The 19,872-nt window shown below is 48.4% G+C and overlaps 1 protein-coding gene across 2 annotated transcripts; it reads left to right on the top strand.

Moving 5' to 3' along the window:
• The first annotated feature begins 476 nt into the window (after window positions 1-476).
• LOC119619259 (chymotrypsin-like elastase family member 2A) lies at window positions 477-19,176 on the top strand. Of its 2 annotated transcripts, XM_073008140.1 has the most exons (8): window positions 477-979; window positions 1,271-1,359; window positions 8,562-8,659; window positions 9,731-9,859; window positions 10,381-10,521; window positions 13,277-13,418; window positions 14,656-14,808; window positions 19,159-19,176. In XM_073008140.1, exons 1-8 carry the CDS (start codon window positions 940-942, stop codon window positions 19,174-19,176), a joined length of 810 nt encoding a protein of 269 aa, XP_072864241.1. In that variant the 5' UTR covers window positions 477-939. The 2 variants fall into 2 exon arrangements, with proteins under 2 accessions (XP_072864241.1, XP_072864240.1); XM_073008139.1 differs by lacking the exon at window positions 19,159-19,176 and having other exon boundaries at window positions 14,656-15,291.
• The last annotated feature ends 696 nt before the right edge of the window (window positions 19,177-19,872 follow it).

The following is a 19,872-nucleotide window of genomic DNA, read 5'->3' as shown; positions in this document are numbered from 1 at the left end:
TGGCCTAGAACAGGCTTTCTCAGCCTCAGCACCATTGACATCCAGGGCAGGGCACCTCCTGTTGCCCAGTGCGTTGTCAGATGTCTAGCAGCATCTCTGATCTCTGCCCGCTGGATGCCAATAATATCAACCCCAGCCATGACACCCAACAATGTCTCCAGATGTTGTCAAAAGATTCCTGGTGGCTGAACCAGCCCCACTGAGAAATACTGCCTTAGAACACTGTGGGTTCAGCATGGCACCTTCATCTTTACATTGAAATCACAACTCCTGGCCAGGCACAGTGGCTCAGCCTGGAATCCCAGCACTTTAGGAGGCTGAGGCAAGCAGATCACTTGAGGCCAGGAGTTGGAGACCAGCCTGGCCAACATGATGAGACCCCTGTCTCTACCAAAAATACAAAAATTAGCCAGGAATGGTGGCACACACCTGTAATCCCAGCTGCTAGGGAGACTGAGGCAGGGGAATTGCTTGAACCCAGGAGGCAGAGGTTGCAGTGAGCTGAGATCACGCCACTGCACTCCAGCCTGGGTGACAGAGCATGACTCCATCTCAGAAAGAAAAAAAAAAAAAGAAAGAAAGAACACACAACTCCTCTCCTCAGTCTTACTCTGGGAGGAAAAAAAAAAAATAGAAAACACAACACCGAGGACCAACAATTAGTATTTTTCTTCCTTCCCTAACACACAACATAATCTCTTCAAAACAGATGGAACCCATATTCCAATATCTACCTTTGGCATCTTTTTCAAAGTATTTCTAGGGTGACAGCAGGGAAGAAATGGGAAAAAAAAATATTTGGACACAAGCTCTTTTTTCCACTGGGCTTTGAGAAAATCCCCATCTTGCATGCTCCTAGTGTATCTCTCACTGATAAGTTCACTCATAAAACCAGGGCCTTATCCAGGGCCACGCTGATAGAACTCCCACGGACACACCATGATTAGGACCCTGCTGCTGTCCACTTTGGTGGCTGGAGGTAAACCCTGTCACCCAGAGTCACTGGTTTCCCATCCCCTGGTGTGACTGGGAATGGGATCTTCCTGTCCTCCCCTCTCGCCCCCACCCAACCCCTACTGCATTCAGACCTATAGTCATAAGAAAACTGGAATGGAGTTTCAAAGAACTGGAGCAAAGAGAAGGATTCTATGACCTCTTGGGATCCTTCTAGAACAAGGGTTTTCTATTTGGGGGTTCAGAACACAGCAAGTGTAGTTTACATTGTGTGGGTCGCTGCTTCCTGGACTCAAGACCCTTTCTCTTTTCATAGCCCTCAGTTGTGGGGTCCCCAGTTACCTGCCTCCTGTGACTAGGGTGGTTGGAGGTGAAGAAGCGACGCCCAACAGCTGGCCCTGGCAGGTGAGTCAACCACACTGTACTTCCCCCTGTCCCTGCCCCACTCCCTTTACATCCCCCCTTTGCCCTTCCACCATGGGGTCTACTGTGCTGGCAAAGTGAGGACTGATGGGACTCAGAGAGCAGCACAGGCAACTTCACCAATAAGATACATTTCCAACTGGGCGCAGTGGCTCATGCCTGTTATCCCAGCACTCTGGTAGGCCACGGTGGGCAGATCAGCTGCGGTCACGAGTTTGAGACCAGCCTGGCCAACATGGTGAAACCCGCCTCTATTAGTGATACACAGTTATCCAGGCGTGGCAGCACACACTTGTAATCCCAGCAACTCGGGAGGCTGAGGCAGGAGAATCACTTGAACCCAGGAGGCAGAGGTGGCAGTGAGCCGAAATTGCACCACTGCACTCCAGCCTGGACAACAAGGCAAGACTCTGTCTCAAAAAAAAAAAAAAAAAAGATACATTTCTGTGGCCTTGGTCAACCGTGGGAGAGGAGGGAGAGGTGCCTCCTCCAGCTGCAGTAAGGAGCTGTCCCCTCCCCACTGCCCATAGGCAGCACATATAGTATTACTCTATTAACCAATCAGAGGCTTGTTTACAAATGTACCATTAGTCTAGGAACCATTCAAGACTACCTATGCAAATATGCGTTGCTTTAAGGAACCAATCAGTGCTATTTGTGCAGATTCATCTTTAACTACAGGTAAATCAATGCTACCAATGAAAATAATGTTTTCTTAAGCTCATATAATCATAGTGATATCAAGACTAAACTGCCGAGTGGGGCACAGGCACAAATTACTAAGACGTGTTAATGGTGGGAATTTTAACAGAACTGTGTAAAGTTTACATCGACACAAACAAATGTAGTAAAATCTCATTTATCTGATGTAACTGGGACTGAGTAATTGAAAAGTTGGTTATAAAGAAATTATTTTAAATCATACATATATGTTGTAAACATTTTATCTTACACTATGTCAACAATTTTTTAAGTTCTTCACTGTCTTTTTCATATAAACCACACCCCATAATATCTCATCTACAAGTTCATTTCTTTAAAGCAGAGCAGTAACTTTGAGATGTTCACAAAGCAATCTGAGTTATCAGCCCATCCCGACTTTTACGACTTTTCCCCCCAATCTTTCCATTTTCTCACAGACACTAATTCAGGAGCAATTTTTTAAGAATCATGGTGATTCAGTCTCTTCCAAGCATTTAACTTTGTTTCCATATAAATAATGACTCTCTTTCTGAACTCGTATTTTATTGGTTACATGTTTAATCAAATTTCACTATTGCAAGCATAATTGATATAAACTGCTTTAGGAGCAAACCCAGCTGAATCAGGATGAGTTTCTAACTTAAGTAGGAGAAGCAATTAGCAGCCCAGTAGCCTTGAGCATTCAGAGTGACCCATGCAGCAGTCACTGTGTCCACAGAGGCCACCGTCATTCATCTGCTCCTTGATTAAGAGACTGTCAATGATAGGCCTGGTTCATGCCTGTAATCCCAGCACTTTGGCAGGCCGAAGCAGGTGGATCACCTGAGGTCAGGAGTTTGAGACCAGCCTGGCCAACATGCTAAATCTCTGACTCTACTAATAATACAAAAATTAGCCAGGCATGATGGCGGGCACCTATAGTACCAGCTCTGTGGGAGGCTGAAACACAAGAATCACTTGAACCCTGGAGGCGGAGGTGGCGATGAGCCAAGATCACACCTCTGCACTCCAGCCTGGGTGATAGAGTGAGAATCCATGAAAAAAACAAAAAAACTCTCAATGATAGAATGATGGCAGATATTTCACATTTTTTTTTTCTTTTTTTCAGACAGACTCTTGCTCTGTCACCCAGGCTGGAGTGCAGTGGCACGATCATAGCTCACTGCAGCCTCCAACTCCTGGGCTCCAGCCATCCACTGCCTCAGCCTCCCACAGTGCTGGGATTACAGGCACCCACCACTGTGCTCAGCCATAGTAAAGTTTTTTGAGACAGTGTCACATTCTGTCACCCTGGCTGCAGTACAGTGGCTGGCGAAACATGGCTCACTGCGCCTCAAACTCCTAGCCTCCCACCTCAGCCTCCCTACCAGCTGAGACCACAGATGCATGCCACCACACCCGATTAATTTTTTTTTTAGAGATGGGGGTCTCACTATGTTGCCCAGGCTGGTCTTGAACTCCTGGGCTCAAGTGATCCTCCTGCCTCAGCCTCCCAAAGTGCTGGGATTACAGGCATGAGCCACTCAACCCAGCCTCACAATTTATATACGTGGCTTTGTGTACTTTTGCCAGTTCTTTTGCTTTTCTCACAGTCCCACGGTATTTTTTGCCTAAGAATTTGGAAGAAGGGCCACAGTCCCTCTGCTACAGGAGCCCACAACACCGGGCGCATTTGTGCTGAGAACTAATCATTGCTGCCTCCAAAAATACTTCCTCACCCTCTTGCACAAAGGTATTCTTGCCTTCAGAACCAGTGAATGTTGGTCTGTGAAGAGGCCCTACGCTTTGTGCTTCTGTTTCCCTGGGGAAATTGCTTTACTGAGATCATAGGCAGATCTAGCTGGGTGGGGACCCAGATGAGGCAAGTAAGACATTCACTCTGGGACAAAATGAAAGGGGGTAGCACAAAACTTAGCAGCCAGCTGGGCGCAGTGGCACACACTTTTAATCCCAGCTATTCAGGAGGATGAGGCAGGAGGATTTCTGGAGCCCAAGAGTTTGAGACCAGTATGGGCAACATAGCTAGCCATCACAAAAAAAAAGAAAAGAAAAAAAACCTCACTAACCAAAATGAATAATAATTTAATGCAATTTTGTTTTTTCTGCTGGAGACAGAGTCTAATTCTGTCACCTAGGCTGGAATGCAGTGGCACAATCTCAGCTAAATGCAATCTCCACTTCCTGGGTTCAATTAATTCTCCTGCCTCAGCCTCCCGAATACCTAAGATTACAGGTGCATGCCACCACTTCTGGCTAATTTTTTGTATTTTTAGTAGACACAGGGTTTCATCATATTGGACAGGCTGGTCTCAAACTCCTGACCCACCTGCCTCAGCCTCCCAAAGTGCTGGGATTACAGGTGTGAGTCATCTCACCCACCAGCTATTGTAATTACAGTATTAATCACCCTGAGAGCCCTGCACGGTGGCTTATGCTCCACATTTCCAGAGAAGGCAACTGGGACTTGGAAAGGTTACAGAATTGCCCAAAGGCACTGAGTTAGCCTGGGGGGAATGAGGATTCAAATTTGGTTCAGTGCTTGTTCTTTTAGCTACACTTTGCTGGCCACAAATAATACCTACCACATGGACTAAATTTCACATCTGTCCGATGGTTTTAGCACATTTTTAAATTGGGGGGGTACATCCTTTGAAGTATCTTTTTTCACTTTCTCTAATTTTAAACGTCTTTTTTAAAGCCAGTTCATCTAAGACCTCTTAATGTCACACAAACGAGAAATGCCAAAGGGCTAATTAAAAACAAGAACCCTCAGAGAAAAGCAGGCATCTGGCATCTGCCAACAAACAGGTCATCGTTCCCCACAGTTATAGGAAGCCCGATCAGAGCAGTCCATGCCCTACTGTCACCTCCCTCCCCTCTGCTTGGCCGTGGCAGGGAATTGAAAGACAGGGGAGGAGGAATGAAGGAACAGGAAGGGCATGGAACACTTCATTAGAGACTAAAACAGTGTCAGATGTCACCACCTTAAAGTTCTTTTTTTCTTTTTTCTTTTTTTTTTTTTAAAGACAGGGTCTGACTCTGTCACCCAGGCTGGAGTACAGTGGCGCCATCCCAGCTCACTGCAACCTCCGCCTCCTGAGTTCAAGCGATTCTCCTACCTCAGCCTCCCAAGTAGCTGGGATTACAGGCACACACCACGACACCCGGCTAATTTTTGTATTTTTAGTACAGATGGGGGTCTCATCATGTTGGCCAGGTTGGTGTCAAACGCCTGGCTTCAAGTGACCCACCTGCCTCAGCCTCCCAAAATGCTGGGATTACAGGCGTGAGTCACGGTGCCCAGCCTCCACCACTTAAAAGTTGTACCCCACACCTGCTAAACTGTCAATCTAAACAGAAATCTTTTTTTTTTTTTTTTTTTTTTTTTTTGAGACAGACCCTCACTCTGTCGCACAGGCTGGAGTACGGTGGTGCCATCTCGGCTCACTGCAACCTCCGCCTCCCGGGTTCAAGTGATTCTCCTGCCTTAGCCCCTGAGTAGCTGGGATTACAAGCGCGACCTACTGTGCCCTGCCTAGAAACCATTTTCTAACCTGAAAAAATTTATTTAAAAAAACATGAGGAGCCGGGGGGCAGGGGAGTAAGGTCCGCTTATGCAGTCTCATGTTCCTATGAATGGATTTGGTCTTCAGGGGGACACTAGACAAGCAGAAGACAAGATCACCCACCCCTAGTGATCTCTTCCATTCTATTCATTTGCTTATTCACTCACTTGTTCAATCAGTAAGCATTTGTTAAAGACCCAGTATGTACCAGGCACTGTTCTAGGCGCCTGGCACATAGCAGTGGGGGGAAAAATTCATGAAGCCTTTATTAAAGTGGAGACGTGGCCAGGCACAGTGGCTCAAACACCTGTAATCCCAGTACTTTTGGAAGCCGAGGTGGGCGGATCACTTGAGGTCAGTAGTTCGAGATCAGCCTAGCTAACATGGCGAAACCCCGTTTCTACTAAAAATGCAAGGAAATTAGCCAGGTGTGGTGGCAGGCACCTGTAATCACAGCTACTCTGGTGGCTTAAACAGGAGAATGACTTGAACCCAGGAGACAGAGGTTGCAGTGAGCCGAGATGGTGCCCCTGCACACCAAACTGAACGACAAAGCAAGACTCCATCTCAAAAAAATAAAAATAAAATAAAGTAGAGGAGTGAGACAATAAACAACTGAATGAGTAAACTCGTAACATGCCAGAAAATGCAAGATGCTATGATGAAGAGTAACGCAGAGCAAGAGGAAGGAGGCGAGTGTGTCTGTGTGTGCATATGTACACGAGCGTGCATGTGTGTGTGTGTGCACACTCTTGGGGACAGCATGGTCATAGAAGACCTCATGGAGAAGGTAACCTTGAGCAGAGACCAATAGGAAGTGAAAGAAAGAGTTACATCGATATTTGCAAGAATATTCCAGGCAGGAAGAAGAGCCAGTGCAAAGGCCCTGAGGCAGAAGTGGGTTTGGTGTATTTGCAGAACTGCATGGAAGTCAGGGTGGCTGGAGGAGAGGAGAGTGGGAGCCTATGGAGTCAGAGAGGCCACAGAGGGCCTAGTAGGTCATCAGACAGTCTTAGGTTTTATAAGCTGTAAAGGGGGAGCCACTGGAGGGCCTGAGCAGAGAAGAGAAGTCATCTGACTTCCATTCAGAAAGGGTCATTCACGCTACTGTGTTGAGAAAATGTGGGCGGGAGTGGGGAGAAGAGATGGGAGACTAGAGTGATCATTGAGAAGAGAGGATGACTGGGACACACAGTTGAGGTAGTGAGCAAGGGGTAGCAACCCCTCCACATATTCCCAAGCTAGAGCTGATGGGATTTGCTACTGGACTGGAATTAGGGATAACAAGGAAAGACAGGAGCCAAGGATGACACCAAGGTTTGCGGCCCGAGCAGCAGTGGAGTTTCCATTGACTGTCACAGAGGACCCTGGGGAAAGACCACGTTTGGGATAATTCAAGAGTTTTGTTTTGGACATACTAAACCTGAGGGAGCTAAGGAAAAAGCTCCCAAGGAGGGGAAGATCCCAACCAATCCAGTTGCAGAAAGATGTTCAGAACAGGGTTTTTTGGGGTTTTTATGTTTTTGTTTTGACATGAAGTCTCACTCTTGTCACCCAGGATGGAGTCCAATAGCACGATCTCGGCTCACTGCAACATCTGCCTCCTGGGTTGAAGTGATTCTCCTGCCTCAGCCTCCTGAGTAGCTGGGATTACAGACACACGCCATCACACCTGGATAATATATATATTTTTAGTAAAGACGGGATTTCACCATGTTGGCCAGGCTGGTCTCAAACTCCTGACCTCAGGTCAATTCACCAACCTCTACCTCCCAAAGTGTTACAATCACAGGCATAAGGCAGCACTCCAGGCAGAATAGTTATTTTTTAATAGTCTATATGTTTTTTGTTTTTCTATCCCAGATTTTTTGCGTTAATTTTGTTGTTGCTTTTTGTTGGGGGCGGGCAGAGCAGATACAGGCCCTTGCTGTGTCACCCAGGCTGAGCACAGAGCAATCACAGCTCACTGCCACCTAGACTTTCTGAGATCAAGCAATCCTCTCACCTCAGCCTCCTGAGTAACTGAGACTACAGGTGTGCACCAGCACTCCCAGTTAATTTTTATTTTTTTAAAAAGTTTTCGGGTAGAGTCAAGTTCTCACTATGGTGCCCAGGCTGCTTCACAAACTCCTGGGCTCAAGCAATACTCCCACCTCCGCCTTCTGAGTAGCTGAGACTACAGGCATGCACCACCGCACCCAGTGGCTATTTTTGGGCTTTTTTGTAGATACAATGTATTAGTCCTTCCTCACACTGCTAAGAAAGACATACCTGAGACTGGGTAATTTATAAAGGAAAGACGTTTAATTGACTCCCTAGCTCAGCATGGCTAGGGAGGCCTCAGGAAACTTACAATCATGGCAGAAGGGGAAGGAAACACATCCTTGTTCACACAGCGGCAGCAGGGAGAAATGCCAAGCAAAAGTGAGGGAAAGCTCCTTATAAAACCATCAGATCGTGTGAGAACTCACTATCATGAAAACAGCATGGGGGTAACCACACTCACGATTCAATTACCTCCCACCAGGTCCCTCCCACGACACGTGGGGATTATGCTACAATTCAAGATGAGATTTGGGTAGGGACACAGTCAAACCTTATCAGATGGGGTTTCACCATGTTGCCCAGGCTGGTCTCAAACTCTTGAGCTCAAGTGATCCTCCTTCCTTGGCCTCCCAAAGTGTTGGGATTACAGGCATGAGCCACCATGCCTGGCCTGATTGGTTTTAATATAGATTGCATTAACATGTTTTTTATCGTGATGTCTGAGGTTTTGGGGGCCCCCTTAAGTTGTGCACCTGAGGTGAGTGCCTCACTCCCCCTTACCCTAGTCCCAGCCCTGTTCTTGGGAAACTGGAGTGCAGGGAGGCCCTGCTTTTTCAGCCACAGCCACAGAGCTCCTGTGTTTCTCCCCAGGCCTCCCTGCAATACACCTCCGATGGCAAGTGGTACCACACCTGCGGAGGGTCCCTGATAGACAACAGCTGGGTCCTGACGGCTGCCCACTGCATCAGGTAACTGCCATTCCCTGGGCACTTGGCCTGCTCACCAGCCGGTGCTCATTTCTGAGCTGGGGGCTTAAATGGCCTGAATCACGCTACCTAAAGCAGCCTTTCAAATAACCACTAGCCTGGCTGAGACACAAGCTGTAGTCAATCAATGGTTCAGTGTGTTGGCCCATCAATGTCAGTACAGGGCATAGATGGGGTGTCCTGTGCCAGGTACTGAGGGAGGATGAGGAGAAGGGGAAGGCCTAATCTCTGCCCTCTTGGGGAAACTACATGTGGCCTCTGGATCTGGAATTGGGTTCCCTTGAACAACTTGACTTCTCAAAGCTTCAATACCATCACCTGCAGAAAACAATGGAGTAACAGAATTTAGTGTGAATTCAATGAGTTGATTTACTAAAGGGCCTGGCACTTAGTAAGTGCCCAGTGAAAGCTCATTCTGAATTGTAGACTAATTATAAAGGCCCACGAGGTTCTGCAACTTGTTCACTTATCCTCTTCATTGTCCGTGACCTCTGCTCATCACAGCTGGAAATCACCAGAGCTTTTGCTGGGTCGTTGTGAGTCCTTCCATGAGTGATCCCTTCTCCCATCTAATTTATAATAAGCTCTATGAGGTGATGGGGAAACTAATAGAGACTTACAGTCAGGAGTCCTGGCTTCTGGTTCTGGTTTCTTACTAACGGTGGGACTCTGGGCCAGGTTACGCCTCTCTGGGCCTCAGTTTCCCCATCTGAAAATGAAAGGTGGGAAAAATGTCCTTGAGAGCAAATGACTCCTGTTTTCTCTGTGTTGATCTCATTCCCTCCATAATCCTACAGAGTCTGTGTTATTACAACATTTATTTTATATTATAGTTTAAAGTTAGTATAGTAACAATTATTATATGATCGTAGTTCTTACGTTATATACTTTAGGCTCTATTATAACTAACTGATTGTCCCAGGGGAGGAAAGATCCCCAAGCCCAAGCCCCAACTAGTGGCTCACGCAGCAGCCAGTTACTTGGGTCTATCCCAACATTATCCAAAGTCAGGCCTCTGGAGGTGACCCTCTCCCTGGGCCCCCTTTCTCCCAGCGACTCCAGGACCTACCGCGTGGCGCTGGGACGGCACAACCTCTACATTGCGGAGTCTGGCTCGCTGACCGTCAGGGTCTCTGAGACTGTGGTGCATCCGAAATGGAACTCCAGCGATGCCTCCAAAGGGTTCGTTACTGTCTGGGTGCACTTGGGGGTGAGGTTGTCAGGGAACAGATAGGGGTCTCACAGAGGCAAGGGTCTCAACTCCACCACACGCCCTCTGCTTCTTCTATAGGGAGGGGGAAGGAGCTCTGGTCTCTTAGATGTGGAACCAGCTCCAAAGATGTCTGGGGTGGGGATGTGACCTGGGAAGGGAAAAGCAAAGACTGCCAGAGTGACCTGGTTTGCTGACAGTCAAGCCTGCAGGGTCCCTGTCCGCGGAGCATGTATCTACTTCATGCCAAGTCCTGGGGACACAGGGACAGTGCTGTCGATCCTGTGACTGTCCCTGGAGTAGGACACAACCTCTCCTGCCTTGCTGCTTTCAACAAGACCCTCTGCATTTTCAAACATGCCCTGGGACCCTGCCACTCAGAGCAAGCTGGGGTAACGAACAGGGAACGATGACAATATCTCAGAGCCCTCCAAAGCCCACAGGGCAGGAAAAGTCAACCCTGTCCTCATGCTCTGCCTCTGCACTGACCCAGGTACGACATTGCCCTGCTCAAACTGGCTGACCCCGTCTCCCTCACCGACAAGATCCGGCTGGCCTGCCTCCCTCCTGCTGGCACCATTCTACCCAACAACTACCCCTGCTACGTCACGGGCTGGGGATATCTGCATAGTAAGTGGGAGCCAGGAGCCCCCAGGCCTGGGAGGGAAGGGAGGTGATGTCACCCCTGTCTGGCCAGAGCCTCTCACCTGTCATCCCAGGGTGTGTGGCAGCCTGGGAGGGACGGGATGGCATAGGCTGATGCCTGCCTGGGTTCACATGTCAGCTCTCCCACTTCATGACTGTGACACCTTGGGCATATTACTAGGTCTCTCCATGTAGCACTTTTATCATATGTAAAATGCAAATAATTGGCTGGGCGCCGTGGCTCACGCCTGTAATCCCAGCACTTTGGGAGGCCTGGCGGGCGGATCACTTGACGTCAGGTGACTAGCCTGACCGACATGGAGAAACCCCCTCTCTGCTAAAAATATTTTTAAAATAGCAGGGCGGCCGGGCGCGGTGGCTCATGCCTGTAATCCCAGCACTTTAGGAGGCCAAGACGGGCGAATCACAAGGTCAGGAGATCGAGACCATCCTGGCTAACACTGTGAAACCCCGTCTCTACCAAAAATACAAAAAATTAGCTGGGTGTGGTGGCGGGCGCCTGTAGTCCCAGTTACTTGGGAGGCTGAGGCAGGAGAATAGCGTAAACCTGGGAGGCGGAGCTTGCAGTGAGTGGAGATCGCACCACTGCACTCCAAGCTGGGCGACAGAGCGAGACTCCGTCTCAAAAAATAAATAAATAAATAAATAGCAGGGTGTGGTGGTGTGCTCTTGCAGTCCCAGCTACTCAGGAAGCTGAGGCAAGAGAATTGCTTGAACCTGGGAGGTGGAGGTTGCAGTGAGCCAAGATTTTGCTACTGCACTCCAGCCTGGGGGACAGAGTGAGACTGCATATCGAAAAAAAAAAAAAAAAAAAAAAGGGCATAATAATAGCAGCTACATCACAGAGTTCTCAATAGGATTAAAGGAGATTATAGGAAGCCTGGCATGTGGTAGGTGCTCTGTGTTAGTTGTTGTCACTGTCCCTGTGATGGAAAGAAAGTTACAGAGACCATGTGACATCTTCTGTGTGGCCCATAGAGTTCAGAACAGAATTTTCCTCTGTGACCTGAGGCCCCTGGAGCCCTCATCGCAGCCTCCGTGCCCCATGGCAAAAGCTGTCCCCTGTGCCATTCGGTCTTGCTGCTCAGAACCTGGCTGAGGGCGGGTCTCCTTTGACATAGACTCCAGGGGTTACAGATCCAATGACTAGCCACCAAGAGGAACAGAGTTCCCGCCCTTCCCTTGTGAAATCACCAGAAGTTTGGAAGATTCTAGGAAGGGATGAGTGATAATGACCTTATGACCATAATGACATTATGAGTGATAACAACATTATGACATTTCTCCCTAATGTCATAAACCCATAAGTATAATGACATGTTTTTCCAGGGGTACATCCACATACATACCCTCCAATAAATCTCCATTGCCCTCTTGACTGGCTTATCTGTAAACACAAGGACACATGAAATCCTGCGGTGAGCGGTGGTGGAAGAGGCATTTCATGCTTATTAAGATAGAAGCACAACCACCTGTTTGTTTCCCCCAGACAACCCTGGGGCAGATGCAGTTCATCTGAGACAGTGGGAGCGAGGAGGCATCCAAATGCTTGGCTTTTAGGCCCAGCTCTGTCAGTCACGGTGAAACCTTGGGCAAGTCACTTCCGAACCTCAGTGTCCTTATCCGTAAAATGGAAACACTGTTGGTGAAGACCAAAGAGGTAAAAGGTGAAAATGCATCCTACATTGCAAAATGTTATACAAGTGTTAATTACTTATTAGTGGTCTTAAGCCAGACCCTTAACTTCCTTTTTTTTTTGAGACAGAGTCTTGCTCTGTTGACCTGGCTGGAGTGCAGTGGTGCAATCTCAGCTCACTGCAACCTCTGCCTCCCAAGCTCAAGCGATTCTCCTGCCTCAGCCTTCCAAGTAGCTGGAATCATAGGTGTGTGCCACCACGCCCGGCTAATTTTTGTATTTTAGTCGATACAGGATTTCACCATGTTGGCCAGGCTGGTCTCAAACTCTTGACCTCAAGGGATCCACCCACCTTTACCTCCCTAAGTGCTGGGATTAGAGGGTGAGCCGCTGCGCCTGGCCGACCCTTAACTTCCCTAGGCTCAATCCATAGTGAAGAATTATGTTAAGCTCATCCTTGCCACTCATAGTAACAGTAATGCAGGTGGTGGTGGCTGTGTCATTGGGGGCCATTATGACAGCCCTCCCTTCACCACACCAGCATATTTTTCCCAAGGAGGGGGCTCTAACTGCCAGGAGGCTCACTTTCCTATTTCAGATAAGTGACAGAAAACCAGGGAGTTAGCTCAGCAAAAAAAGGGATTGTTCTAAGGATTTAAAAGTTTCAACCTAAGGGCTGAGATATAGCCAGGCATCAGGAACAGGTTAGAATCAGGGGCTGGAAGCCTGTAAGAAACTCAGGAAACCCTCTCTTGGAATTTATTTTCTTTGTGAGTCTAATTCATTCTCCACGTGAAACAAAATGTCAGTCATTGCCAAAAGCTTCCCAGATTTACGTCCTCTGAAACAGGAATCTCTTAGACCCCATCTCAGGATCCCAGGGGAGGGAGCTCATTGGCTTAGCTTGAGTCAAGTGTTCACTGCTGAACCAATCAACCGTGAGGACAGAGTGTAGACAAACATAGCTGTTCACATATTGCAATGGATGGAAGACAGTAACAAGGGCAACCCAGTAGGGGTAAACCACTTCCTTTTTCTCAGGAGTCCTTGCATCCCTAATGCTTTCTTTCTGATCTCATTCAGCCAGCGGGCCTGCTTCTGATGTCCTGCAGCAGGGTCGGTTGCTGGTTGTGGACTATGCCACCTGCTCCAAGTTTTACTGGTGGGGCAGCACCGTGAAAACCAGTATGATCTGTGCTGGGGGTGATGGCAAGATCTCCAGTTGCTACGTGAGTACCAAAATCAGGGGCCCCGCTCCATGACAAAATGTGACTGGGGATAAGGCTATAGAGGTCCACCCATCCATAGGTCTATCCTCCCACCTCCTGGCAGAAGTACCCAGAAATATGTTCCAGATATATCAGAACCCGATCTCTGGCCAGGCACGGTGGCTCTTGCCTGTACCCTGTCACTTTGGGAGGCCAAGGCAGGCAGACCACTTGAGGTCAGCAGTTCGAGACCAGCCTGGCCAACATGGTGAAACCTTGTCTCTACTAAAAATACAAAAATTAGCCGGGCGTGGTGGCGGGCACCTGTAGTCACAGTTACTCAGGAGGCTGAGGCAGGAGAATGGCGTGAACCCGGGAGAAGGAGGTTGCAGTGAACTGAGGTCACATCACTGCAATCCAGTCTGGGTGACAGAGCGAAACTCAAAAAAAAAAAACCAAACTTGATCTTGGATCTTGTTTGTTCTTGTTTTGAGATTCTGCTTGTCGTGTCCACCCCTCTCACTGCTGGGAAGTCCTTACCTGGGTCTCATCAAGGTCTCTCGTGTTGTCATTCCATATCCTTTCCTCTATGATGAAAGGGAACCAAAGGAAAGTATTCCCTGGCTTAGGGCCTTTCTAGGATGACTTCTGGGTTTTCTGTTGAATTACTCTCATCAACGGCCCAGCGTGTCCCCTCCAGGTAGCTGCCACGGAAGCCTTCCCGGAGACAGTGTCTTAACCACCAGGAATTGCTCTGTGTTGGACTTAGCAGTGAAGTGGGGATGGAATAGGAAGGAGATCCACACACCCTTCAGATCACACTGTGCCCTACACACTCTGCCCACACAGACCACCCCACCCGCGGGAAGACAGAGCCAATGGGGAAGAGCCTGAACTCTGGGATGTGGCCTCAGCTCCTTTACAAACTGCCTGTGCAACCTTGGGCAAGTCCCAACCTCTCAACACTCCAGTTTCTTCTCTTCAGTGGCCTGGGGAGACTGTGAATATTTACCTCCTAGGATTTTGTGGGGATTAATGAGATAAGGCATAGAACATGCTTAGCTCAGCTCTGGCCACACAGAAAGAATAAGTGTTGGCTCTTGTTGGAATTATGGTACCATCTTGGGCTATGACCACAAGGGCTGGCTTCAGAGGACAGTGACCTGCAGCAGAATAATAGAAATGCATTGAGAACAATGGTTCCAATGGGCAGCCCCTTCCTCTCCCCTTACCCTTTCATAACTCTGGCCTTCCTCAGGGAGACTCCGGCGGGCCGCTGAACTGCCAGGCGTCTGACGGCCGGTGGGAGGTGCATGGCATCGTCAGCTTTGGGTTCAGGTTCAGCTGCAACTTCTACCACAAGCCCTCCGTCTTCACACGAGTCTCCAATTACATCGACTGGATCAATTCGGTAAGAACCGGACCAGCCCTCAGCTCATGCCTGTAATCCCAGCATTTTGGGAGGCCGAGGCGGGCAGATTGCGAGGTCAGAAGTTCAAGACCAGCCTGACCAACACAGCAGAACCCCACCTCTATTAAAAGAAATACAAAAAAGTTAGCCAGGCATGGAGGGCCCCCCTGTAAAACTAGCTACTCAGGAGGCTGAGGCAGGAGACTCCCTTGAACCTGGGAGATGGAGGTTGCAGTGAGCCGAGATTGCACCATTGCACTCCAACCTGGACAAGAAGAGTGAAACTCCAACTTAAAAAAAAAAAAAAGAGAGTGAGTTCCATAGAAATGGTGATTTTATTTTTGTGTATCTGTGTGTGGCCCAGACTCTACCATCCAGTGCTGTAAATGGGTATATTTATCTGCAAAGCCCAAAACCTGATTCTTTGAGACCCCCAAAGCATTAATTATTGGAAATTAGTCCCCTCAGGGGTCTTCCAGCTATTCTGTAGGGTGACCAGCCATCCCGGTCTGTGCAGGACTGAGAGGTTTTCCAGGATGCAGGACTTCCTGTTTTACTCTGGGACCATCCCAGGCAAATAAAACCGAGATGAGGCCCCTGTCTTATCAATGTAAACTCAGAGCTGTCTCCTTTCAGCTTCCACAATAACTCAATTTGTTTTTAACAATGAACACACATTTGTTTATAACAATAAGCATTAACATTATGTATTAAAAATAATAGGCCAGGTGCCATGGCTCATGCCTGTAATCGCAGCACTTTGGGAGGCCAAGGAGGGAGGATTGCTTGAGCCCAGGAGTTCAAGACCAGCCTGGGCAACATGGCGAGACTCTGTCTTTACAAAAAAAAATTTTTTAATTACTTAGGCATGGTGGTACATGCCGGTAGTCTCAGTTACTTGGGAGGTTCGGGTGGAAGGATCACTTGGGCCCGGGAGGCCAATGCTACATTGAGCCAAGGTCACACCAATGCATTTCAGCCTGGTTGACATGGCAAGACCATGTCTCCGAAAATAATGATAATAATAACTGGCATCAATATTAAGGAGCAGCCATGGATACACGCAGCAGTAGGTGAAAGCAGCCAGAACAGGAAACCCCGTCACAAGAAAGGGGTGCCTGGTGGCTCACGCCTGTAATCCCAGCAGTTTGAGAGGCCAAGATGGGCAGATCACCAGAGGTCAGGAGTTCGTGACCAGCCTGGCCAACATGAGGAAACCCTATCTCTACTAAAAATACAAAACTAAGCTGGGTGTGGTGATACCTGTTTGTAATCCCAGCTACTCAGGAGGCTGAGGCAGGGGAATCACTTGAACCTGGGAGGTGGAGGTTGCAGTAACCCGAATTTGCACCACTGCACTCCAGCCTGGGCAACAGAGCGAGACTCCATCTCAAAAACAGAAAAAACACACGAAAAAGAAACGGGTGCCCCGGAAAGGGCAGAGGAGCCACCATGCCTGTTACTGAATGCTGGGAGGGAAGAGTTGGACACTCTCTGCCAATGAAGGACCACCTCAGTTTGCTCTTCTGTAAAATGGGACTTGAAGTAGACCAGGAGTCCTCCACAATTTAGGCGCTACCGCAAATGGGAGTTACGGTATTTGTGGCAGAGCCCCCAAAGAAGGGAAAAGCTGACATCTGAGTTCACTAATTTTAATTTGCAGAGAAGTGTTCATTAAACTGACACTTATAAAACCAAATATGAAGCTGCAGCCATGAGCACGTGGTCACAGGAGGAAACTAAACTGTCAGAATAAGCCGGTGGCTGCTTCCAAGTGTTCCCACTGATTCTTGCCAGCTCCTTGTTCATTTGTCTGTCTACTGGCATCTTTTTGCCAACAAGTGGTCACAGGCAGAGATTCCAAAAACATTTGTTGGAGAAAAATGGAAAATCAAAAGGACAGTAGCCATTAATCATTAACTGGTGCTTTTTTATATATAAATTTGGAAAAACCCATCTGAGTCCACCTTCGGAGGCACCACCCACACGTCAAAGGAGCCTGGCCTGAGACTGACTGGACGAAAGGCTGCTTAGGGGCCTTTCCCAGCCAAATTCTTAGATCCTTTTCCAGCCCCAGCTGCTGTGGGAGTCACCGTGCAGCTGGTCCTGGCAGCAACCTGGGGACCTGAAGCAGGGGCAGGGGCAATTGTCCCAATTTTTTTTGTCCCAGCGTCAGCTGTTCCCAGCCACAGACACAAGCACAACAGAGCAGGCCAGATCCCGAAGCATGGCCAGAGGGCAGCAGGGATCCACAGGGCAGCACATCTCACGAGGCAGCTGGACAGAGTCCCTGTGTTCCTGGGAGAGCAGTCGGGGCAGGCCAGGTGCCCGGTAACGGGTTTCAGAAGGGGGAGAGCCAAGCAACCAGCTGTCCTTGGGTGGGGGCTGCCCCTGGCAGCGGCGGAGGAGCTCGTGAAAACTTGCAGTGGCCCCAACCCAGGGATACAGTGTGTGCAGCCTGGAGTCACGAACCACTAGAGCCCTGGGGGTGCCTGAGAGCAGCTGCCTGGATAAACGCAGACAGGTGACAAGCCAAGGTTAGGAAGTGCAAGCAAAAGAGCAGAGATGCAGAGGAGACAAGTGGCCCGGGGCATTCATCCTTTCAACAAATGTCCATTGAATGACAGTCACACGTGAAACTTCAGCAATCCTTAGCTTTTATTCTTTTACCAGAAGGTAATACATACTGTGTAAAAATATTAAAAGAATATAAGAGTGTATCAAGTAGAAAAGTAGAAGTCCCCCCTCATTTTACATCTCCAGTTCCACTCTCCAGAGGTAATCATTGTTTTTGTTTATGTTTTTTGAGACAGAGTCTTGCTCTGTCACCAGGCTGAAGTGCAGTGACTTGATCTCGGCTCACTGCCACCTCTGCCTCCCAGGTTCAAGTGATTCTCCTGCCTCAGCCTCCTGAGTAGCTGGGACTACAGGTACACACCACCACGCCCAACTAATTTTTTTTTTTTTTTTTTTTTTTTTTTTTGAGACAGAGTCTTGCTCTGTCGCCCAGGCTGGAGTGCAGTGGCCGGATCTCGGTTCACTGCAAGGTCCGCCTCCCGGGTTTACGCCATTCTCCTGCCTCAGCCTCCCGAGTAGCTGGGACTACAGGCGCCCGCCACCTCGCCCGGCTACTTTTTTTTTTGCATTTTTTAGTAGAGACAGGGTTTCACCATGTTGGCCAGGCTGGTCTCAAACTCCTGACCTCAGGTGATCCACCCACCTTGGCCTCCAAAAGTGCTGGGATGACAGGCATGAGCCACTGCTCCTGGACAAGTTATCATTGTTAACAGCTTGGTGTGTGGTCTCAACTTTATGTGCATATATAGCTATATATTTACATAGATAGACACTGTCTTCTAAGCAAAAACTAGGATCTGAGTCTTCATACTGTTCTGCAACTGTTTTTCACTTAACACCTTATCACATTTTATATGTCAGTATGTACATGTCATTCTTTTGAACAGCTAAATACTATTCCATAGTTTGAGTATAAGCTTTCATATTTCCTACTTTTCACTCTTACATTGTGCAGTGAACATCCTTAAACATAATTCTTGCACACTGGTCTGAGTATTTGTGCTGTAGCAGCTGGATCTCCTGCAGTTTACAGCACTGGATCATGAAGTTGGCATATCAAAATGTTTAACAGGCCGGGTGTGGTGGTTCACGCCTGTAATCCAAGCACTTTGGGAAGCTGAGGCGGGTAGATCACTTGAGGTCAGCAGTTCGAGACCAGCTTGGCCAACATGGTGAAACCTCGTCTCTACTAAAAATGCAAAAAATTAGCCGGGCGTGGTGGTGCATGACTAAAATCTCAGCTACCCGGGAGGCTGATGTATGAGAATCACTTGAACCTGCGTGGCGGAGGTTGCAGTGAGTCCAGATCGCCCCACTGCACTCCAGCCTGGGCAACACAGTGTGATTGTCTGAAAAAAAAACAAAAAACGTTTAACAGACACTGATCAACAGCCTCTGGAAGCAGTTATAGCACCAACCACATTGCATAACTGCCTTGCAAATAGCAGTTTTGATTTGAGAAACGAAATCTAAAAATATGCCATCCACACATTTGGAATATAAGTTTTAGGGGTTCAAAGGCCCCCTACCCTGAAGCCCACACAGGACTCCTGGTAAGACCCCCTTTACAGGAAGACCCTAACAGGTCAATGAAAACCTGTGATTGCATCTTTGTTTTCAAAACGTCCTCAGAACTCCTCAGGCAGGAGCTACTGCAGTGTGGGCTGCCTGTGACTCACTTGAGGAGCTTAGCCCAGGAGGACAGAGACAGGAAACTGCCACGCACAGCTCTGCAGTTAGGTGACCCTGACGATTTTCTTGTGTGTCCTGCAGGTGATTGAAAATAACTAACCAAAAGAAGTCCCCGGGACGGTTTCAGACTTGGAAAGGTCCGAGAAGGAAATTAAAATTATAATAAAATGACAACTATGCAAATCACATCTTGATGAGAGATTTATTAGCAATCCATCCTAATATCCAGGGCCCTAAAAACCATAAGTAGGCTGGGAGCAGTGGCTCAACCCTGTAATCCCAGCACTTAGCACTTTGGGAGGCCAAGGCAGGCAGATCGCTCGAGTCCAGGAATTCAAGACAAGTTTGAGTAACATGGCATAACCCTGTCTCTACTAAAAATACAAGAAGTAAATGGGCGAGGTGGTACGCACCTATAGTCCCAGCTACTCAGGAGGCTGAGGTGGGAGGATCGCTTGAACCCATGAGGTAGAGACTGCAGTGAGCCAAGATCTCGTCATCGCCTGGGCGACAGAGTGAGACCCTGTCTCAAAAAAAAAAAAAAGAGAAAAAAAGAATTTTGCATCTGCGTCTCCCTGCCCGACTGAGACCTCAAGGACCCAGCCCACTTTACAACCTGACACATGACATTATTGTCAAACAACATATAAATGGAGCACTAAGCTCCAGGGAGGGAAGTGGGCTGTAGCGGCTTCCTGCACTCTGCATGCTCGGCCTCCCTTTCCTCCCCTCCCAGCAGAGAAGCCTGGATTTCTGTGCAGGCGCTGCCCCACCGGATCCAGAGGTTCTGGGTGA

Source organism: Chlorocebus sabaeus, chromosome 20 (genome assembly GCF_047675955.1).
Source record: "Chlorocebus sabaeus isolate Y175 chromosome 20, mChlSab1.0.hap1, whole genome shotgun sequence".
Taxonomy (NCBI): domain Eukaryota; kingdom Metazoa; phylum Chordata; class Mammalia; order Primates; family Cercopithecidae; genus Chlorocebus; species Chlorocebus sabaeus.
The sequence above is the reverse complement of the archived record's forward strand: the minus strand, read 5'-3'. Positions and strand labels throughout refer to the sequence as shown.